The sequence below is a fragment of the Rhamphochromis sp. 'chilingali' genome, assembly GCF_963969265.1.
Source record: "Rhamphochromis sp. 'chilingali' genome assembly, chromosome: 16".
In the NCBI taxonomy this organism is placed as follows: domain Eukaryota; kingdom Metazoa; phylum Chordata; class Actinopteri; order Cichliformes; family Cichlidae; genus Rhamphochromis; species Rhamphochromis sp. 'chilingali'.
In genome coordinates, this window is record NC_137943.1 from 34,303,364 (window position 1) to 34,311,007 (window position 7,644).

Sequence of the window (7,644 nt, forward strand, 5' to 3'; positions counted from 1 at the left end):
CAGCCCCCCTCGGGGGCGAGGGGACCCTGCCAGGTGAATATTACACACCATGTTACAAACTGTTTCTGCTCAGTCCCCTGCTGGCCACGTCCCAATATGTCAAGGTCAAAGACAAACACCTGAGACAGCAAACACATACAGAAGAGAGGTACACAGACATCAGCAAACAAACTTACCACATCTCTGCACACAGGCTGCTCAAAACATTAATGGAGGAGCCAGAGAGTTGATTCTGTTCTAACTTCTATTCTGTATGTTGTGTTTTCAGTGGGAGAAACATTTAACTTACCTATGTGACTTCTTCAGCCTTAGAGACTGAAAATGCAACATCAACGTGCAAAGAATCAACTTTCCGGGCTTTCCTTCCCTCTGTGACTGAGCATGTGTCAGGACACTGAGGCAAGCTTCAGCTCAGAGACATAAACCACTATGAATCCATTTCAGCTGCATTGGTGCAAATTAGGGCAACAACATGTATCCTGAGAAGACAAGAGCAAGGCAAAGCCCCATAGTGGTAACACTCTGCTCTTATCCCTCCTCCTGACTTTTCTCTGGTTTACTTTTTGTTATTGTCCTCTTCTCTGCTGATGGCATGAGACAGTATCTGCAGCAGATTCAAGCTCCACAGGTTTTCTGCAGGGAGGAAGAGGAGGAGCGTTGCCAGAGCCCTACAAAGTGACCTCCACCTACTGAAGCTACTGAGGCATGTTTCTGAGGGTACTCAGGTCTATACTGAGGAAACGTGACAGACATGAAGGAGTCTGGAGGCACAAACATGACCAGTTTCGTGGTGGTCAGTGATGGCCTGGGGAAAGGAATGGTTGTGTTAGGCTGTGGAAGAAGATCTCAGAGCATCTTTGTGACCTCAAAGAGTGAAATGGAAATCAGTGATTTTGATTCTGACTATATATTTCTTCCGTCTGTGTAAATTTTGGACCCTGTTCTCTCATTGATCACACTCAGCATACCATCAGGTGTCTCACTCTCTGTGCAGGTGGAGAGAGCAGAGCTGTCACGATGCCAGAAATGTGGTAATCACAGAATTACACAATACACCAAACCTGACTTTCACATGATGATCACAGGTACATAAGCATCAGGTTATTTAAGTCTTTTTAAATCACTGCTGCATTTATTTCAATATTTTCTCTATCAATAATTTTGTGGCAGAAACATTTTTGTCACATTTTTGTCAAAATGTTTAACACAAAAAGTCTTTATACTTCAGAGAAGTTTTAAATTTTCTGATTATAATTTGGGACACAGATGTTGAAATAATGCGGATACTGGTCAAAGCAGCCGTTTCTTTCTGTAAAACCAAACACACAGAAACTATCATATAACACTGTCAGCTGTGATTATGCTAGAAACTGCCAACACATGTTCATCCACACTGTGATTGTTCGGTCATTAAAATGTTAAAGTTAAAATTTTCCTGTTAGTAAAAGTTCTGGTTATAAACGCGTCATGTGTTTGATCCCAGAGGAGAAGCTGTATATGTTTAGAAAAGCATAAAACATGTAACTGTTAACAGTTTAAATCATTTTATAAATATTTGCATGTAAAACAAACAAATGTCAACATTGTATATAAATACAAAACTAAACTCGATGAGAACATTCAGGAACGATAACGGTGAACTTACTGAATCTCCTCTTTGTCTCCTTCTCTCAAAGTGTTTCGTTCTTTATTTATTTTTCAGGGAGTCCAACAACCTACTTTATGTAAGCAAACAGGAGTCAGGTGACCTGGTAACGGGCAGACGTGGGCGTGGCTAATTGTCCCAGTGTAACAGCTGATATTTGCTTACATAGTCCATTTTCCTCTAACAGCAGCACAGAGCTGCCAGCATGTTTAATGATTGACAAGATTAAAGACAAAACGTTGCTGTGATCAGTTCACGATAAATCTGATAAATAACTGCTTTAATATAAGTTTGGTCAAGTTGTTCTGGTGTGTATAACTGTGCTCCTCTTATAGAGAACAAATGTGAGATGTTGATTCCTGCCAGCAGAAACCAGCACAGGCTGCTTCATGTGGACTGGAACTAATAACTGCTTTGATATTAGTTCGGGGGAGTTGTTCACAGTCTAAAAAGTAATTCAGAGGCTTAGTAAATATCACGATGAATATAAGGTTTGTTTGTTTTTTTTGTTTTTTTGTTTTTTTTTGAAGTGACATCAGAAACAGCAGCATGTGACATCACGTGATGGCGGAGCTTCAGTTCATCCTTTGTCATCTTTTTTTTTTTTTTTTTTTTTTTTTTTTTTAATAGGACAGGGGGAAAGAATGAAAGAAAGAGGGGGAGAGGAAGAAAGAAAACCAAAGGGGAGAAGAGACGGTGAGAAGGGGGGAAGAGAGAGAAAAAAAAAAAAAAAAAAAAAACCTCCTGGGTCACCTGTATGGAGAGAAAGAAAAACAAAAAAAACAGGGGAGACAGCAAACAACAAAGAGCAACATAATAATAAAAAAAAAAAAAGCACCATCACAATAAACTAGCTAGTCATAGATATCAATAGTTACTAAATAGTAAACGATATTGTGCAGCACGCAAGATAGACAGCGCACACTGTGCTTTGAGGCAGCAGCCAAGAAAGCTGTAGTCCGCATCTGTGAATACCCATGTGTACACCTGTGTGCATACCTGTGTGGATCAGCATGCTTGCATTCCAAAGGTTTCTCCATGTAATGATCTGCTAGAGAGTGTGGGGAGCCACAGCCCCGTCCTCTATGGTATCAAGCAGGTATGGAGGAGATCAAAACTCCAGACATCCAGAGGCCCCCAGAACACAAGAGATGAATATAAGTTAGATGAGCCTGATAAAATCTATGAATATCCTTTTAGTAATTATTTGAGTTTGATCAATTAAAATAAATGTCTAGAATTTCAACTTGTGTGTTTGTGTGAAATTAAGGTATTTATTTACATTTATTGCAGACGAAAAAATCAGTATTTGGTTCACAGAACACCTTTTTTGCATATACTTAATATTTTTGTTTGAAATTGAATCTAAATATTTGAGAAATAGGTATCTATACTTATCAGTGTCTTGGACTAAAATCATTAATTATTCAAATCAATATTTTTTATTGTCAGCAACTACAACTTAAAAGTGTAAGTAAAACACGATAACATAGAGTAATTGAGTATTAGTGCGCGGCACGCATAGCCTCACGGGAAAGTTTTCATTTCATCACAACAGCCGTCAGCAGACACAAACTCACGGGGGAACCACCTGGAAAAGTTGCCTCCCATTCTGCTTTTAAATACTCGAGGAACAAGAAGTAGGCCTGCAGTGTGAGAGCGAAGTGCTCTAACAGGGTGATATGGTACTACAAGGTCATTAAGATAAGATGGGGCCTGATTTTTGTCAACAAACTTTTCTGCCCATTAAGCTTTTCCTATGTGAGCTGTTTCTCAGGTGATGAACTCAGAGAATCATTCTTTAAGCAGAGCTCATGCTTGTATTTGTCATTGTGTTATTAAAGTGAAAAGGCAAAGTTAATAGTGTGTAGGTCTGTCTGATGCTTCACTCACATCTGATATTTTGTGTCACAGAGGTAGTTGTGACAGTAGTTCATTCTTTAGCGAGCTCATTGCTTTTACCCATTAGATGTTTCGTGCGTAACACCTTGGTAAGGACACATTTTTACTGGCCATCAGTTGGGACTGAAACAGTTGATATTCATTTCCAGCATTTCCAGATTTTCAGCTGGTGGCATGACTTTCCATAGCTTTTTGTAAATCTCTTTCTTTGCAGGTTCAATATTTTTTCTGTGTCATTTCTCATCATTACATATAACTTAATTTATCGACATTTATGGTTCGATTTCTTTGAAAATCCAACAAGCTAATTCAATTTATGGGAGATGCAAAGTTGGAAGAACACATTCATCATTTCCATTAAATTCATTATTTCTAACTCTGATAATGTCAGTATGTCCAGTTTATTTGCTAATTTTCCTGTTCATACTAATTTCATCAGTTTTCACACTGAATTTTTCAAGTGATCCCAAATATTGATGAAGAACTATAAATGTAGTTTCTCTCTAGATAGATAGATAGATAGATAGATAGATAGATAGATAGATAGATAGATAGATAGATAGATAGATAGATAGATAGATAGATAGATAGATAGATAGATAGATAGATAGATAGATAGATAGATAGATAGATAGATAGATAGATAGATAGATAGATAGATAGATAGATAGATTCTCATCCATTTTCCACTCATGCCTTTTTGTTCTGAGCACAGGGGCCTACACCCTGTTACCCTTACTGCATGCATGTAATTCAATGTGAGGGTTTTTTTTCTCCCACACGCTGTGAATGCATCATTAATCCCGTCCCTCCCAATCGGAAACATTTTCTATCTGGCGCACTGGCACCATAAGTGTTTTTATTCTACCAGATAGGGAAAATATGGTGACAGCGGGAGTTGCAGGCAAGTTAGGGATTGAGACTCACTGTCGTTTGGATTTCACAAGGAGGAAGTCGAAAAAGTTTTGGTAATTTGACAACTATTGCTGCTAAAGGTAGCAATACCACAGATTTATTCCACCAGCGGAAGAGTCATCTACTGCTAATGAAGACAATTGTAAACATTAACGTGTTCAACGTCTCCCCGCACACCAAAGGAAACATTAAATAAACGAGCTGTGATACCTGTGACTGTTCCACGTCAGTCGGTTTGATAGTCACCGTCTAGACTTCTATTTCTGTCATTTGAGGTCAGAAGAGGTTTTTTCTTTTCTTTTTTTTTTACAATTTTACATGTTATAAGCACAAATGAGCACCTTTGTAATTTCAGTTGTTTTCGTTTGTGTCGTCTACCTTGAGGTCCACTTTTGTTGCTATAGTTTGTGTTTGTTAGTGTCGACCACAGATAGAGTTTACTGTCAGGTGTTGACATTGGTGAAAAACCTCAGTGAGCAACTGATGGTTAAAAGTGGTTATAATAAAAATGTTCAATTCATTCAGATATTTCTGTATTCAAAGCAAAAAATGGTTGATGTGAATGAGTGTACCAATTTTAGACACGATATGGTTGAAACTAAAACTTGTTATTGGAGCTTATTTAAACATACCGTGATATATATCGTGTATTGTGATATAGCCAAAAAATATTGTGATATTAGATTTTCCTCATATCGCCCGGCCGTACACAGGAGCCCTCAAGCTCCCAGATTAAAGACCGCCCCCGGGCCAAGTGGGGAGTGCAGACTGAAGGCCTTATTTTATTCTCTAAACTACATTTACATCTCTGTGGTGAAAACATGACACAAACACGCACTACAAACTTCAGTAACAACTCAAAAAACATATATAACAAAGCAAAGCACTCCCCCAGGTTTTGGGGTGTTTTTTCCATATCTTTTACCGCAGGCACGCAGTAAAAGATCAAGTGCTCGGGGCCTTCAGCGGCTCTCACTTTTATTCATTTAAATTCCTAAAATGTTCCATCTTGGAAAAACAGACTTTTCAGTCTTTGTTTATCAGCATCAGTGGGTCCGACTCACTTGTAACACATTATCTCGTGCTACTGTCTGAATGTCATAACCTATTAAAAACCCACACAAAGCCAAACATGTGGGCATGAAAAAAATCACTTTGTTGTCCCACACAAAATATCACAAACAATGTTCGACTCATAATGTTGATGACTTGAAATATCCACAAGATGTTTTATATAAAGGGCAATAATGTGTCATACAGTGCAGGTCAAAATCATATTCTAGTGTCTATCATTTTTCCCCTGAGCTCATATTTCTATTTCAATTCAAAACACCTTAATTCCAGCTGTTTTTCAGCTAGAAGTATGTCCACAAAACACCAAACAGTATCTATAGTTTGTTTATCCCTAAAGTGCTCTGAGGAAAAAGAGAAAAAAATGAATTAAAATTAAAACTTTCATCCAAACAAAATCATTGAATCGCTGAAAATCGTCTCTTTTATTAGTGATTACAGGATATTTATGTTCTAAAATAGAATCTGTATCAAGATAAACACTAAAAATGATTTTGTAAAATCTATTGATTACATTTGCATTTGCATGATGCAGATAACAAATGAACTATGACTGTAGTGAACTTTGTGCTGATGAGTAGTTTAGTGATCAGAGTCCATGTAGTTTCCAGGATCAGACTGAATGCAGTGCAGTGCTGGAAGCTGCTGCTGACTGTGTGAATGTGTGTCTGTGCTGCTTGTTGCTGCTGTCAAACTTCAGATGAGCAGGTAGTGAAGCCCGTGGTGAGCGTGTACCCAGCAGCATCCAGAGCCCACCTGGAGGGGAACAGCTCCCTGCTGTGTGTGGCCTCAGCCATGTTTCCTCCTCTGGTCCAGTTCTCCTGGAAAAGACAGAAGAAGAACGGCGGAGAAGCGGAGGAGCTGCCCCCTGCTGAGGGAGAGCAGCTGGAGCTCAGAGAGGCGGGACGCACCATTGCCATCAGGATGCTTGATGGGAGCCATTCTGACACATATAAATACAGCTGCTGGGTGAAGCACGAGGGGGGCACAGTGGAGGCCCGAACACAACAAGGTAATGAAGGCTTGGTGACTGTGTTCAGCAGTGATTCAGCTTCATGTGGAGATGCTGTCAAAGAGAGCAGAGCAGCAGAGGACTGACATTTCTCACTGCAGCTCCAAACATTTGACTCCTTTTCTGTTTCAGAGCTTCCAGCTCCAGCAGCCTCCTGTCCTCCAGAGAGAGAGCCAGCAGACCTGCCAGCTCTGCAGCCAGCTGACTGTAAGATCACCTGCTGCCTCTCTGCATGGACAGCTCCAATGTCCAATGAGGCAGCTGGAACAAGTTTAGGCTCTTAAAGTTGCACTAATTGATCAAGTCTTCATCCAACAAGCTCTGATAAAGCCACTGTACACTAGCTGCTCAGCACCAAACAGCAGACAGACCATAATATGTCAGAGATCAGTTTGTTAGCTGCTTGTGGAGTTCTTCTGCCCCCAAGTGGACACAAACACTACATCAATTCATCCACTTGAAGAAGAAGCTGTGACTGTTTCTATTTGGACTTTTTCTCCTTGATCTGAGAGGAATAACCCGACTGTCTGTCTGTCTCTTTGTGTCTGTCTGTCCTTCAGTGTCCTTCCAGTCTCAGTGCAGGGTGAAGCTGCTCTGCCTGCTGTACACAGTGCTGATAGTGAAGAGTCTGGTGTACTGCTGTGGACTCTCTCTGCTGATGATGCTCACAAACAAGGGAGCGTCCACCAACTGCACACATGCTGACTGACTGTTTCCTGCTCGCCTTTTCTCACCATCAGATTTCCTCCAGTCAGCAGTCAGAAATGTAAATTAACTTCTGGTTGGTTCAATGTTTCATTACTGAGCATTTGACCTTTTCTCATTTAATCATCTTAAACTGTGTAATATAAATTTACAGATAAACATGTTTGATGTGTTTGTAAAAGTGTAGATTCTTTATGTGAAGATTTCTTTTGTACATCTCTGCAGAAAAACTCAGCTGATGCATTCAGATCCCACCATAACAAAATAACAGTGTAGTTATTTGTCTGAAGTAAAAATAAAGATTCGAATGTTAAGAATATGCTTCTCATTTCTTCTGTGATACATAACCTGTGTGACTGCAGCATTCACAGATCATAAACTTGCTCTCCTGCAG

General features: G+C 39.6%; 1 protein-coding gene across 1 annotated transcript; it reads left to right on the plus strand.

Moving 5' to 3' along the window:
* The first annotated feature begins 6,127 nt into the window (after positions 1-6,127).
* Positions 6,128-7,302, plus strand: LOC308412963 (uncharacterized protein). Its single transcript, XM_080907694.1, has 3 exons — positions 6,128-6,545; positions 6,678-6,752; positions 7,106-7,302. The coding sequence occupies exons 1-3, from the start codon at positions 6,194-6,196 to the stop codon at positions 7,252-7,254; spliced, it is 576 nt and encodes a 191-aa protein (XP_080763820.1). The 5' UTR covers positions 6,128-6,193; the 3' UTR covers positions 7,255-7,302.
* Positions 7,303-7,644: the final 342 nt, after the last annotated feature.

What these genes read in the sequence shown, in the direction of transcription:
- LOC308412963 (XM_080907694.1), top strand. Translation starts at nt 6,194, where the DNA reads ATGTGTGTCTGTGCTGCTTGTTGCTGCTGTCAAACTTCAGATGAGCAG. An exon ending in GGAGGCCCGAACACAACAAG is followed by an intron (nt 6,546 to 6,677) that starts GTAATGAAGGCT and finishes TTTCTGTTTCAG; the next exon opens with AGCTTCCAGCTCCAGCAGCC. An exon ending in AGCTCTGCAGCCAGCTGACT is followed by an intron (nt 6,753 to 7,105) that starts GTAAGATCACCT and finishes TCTGTCCTTCAG; the next exon opens with TGTCCTTCCAGTCTCAGTGC.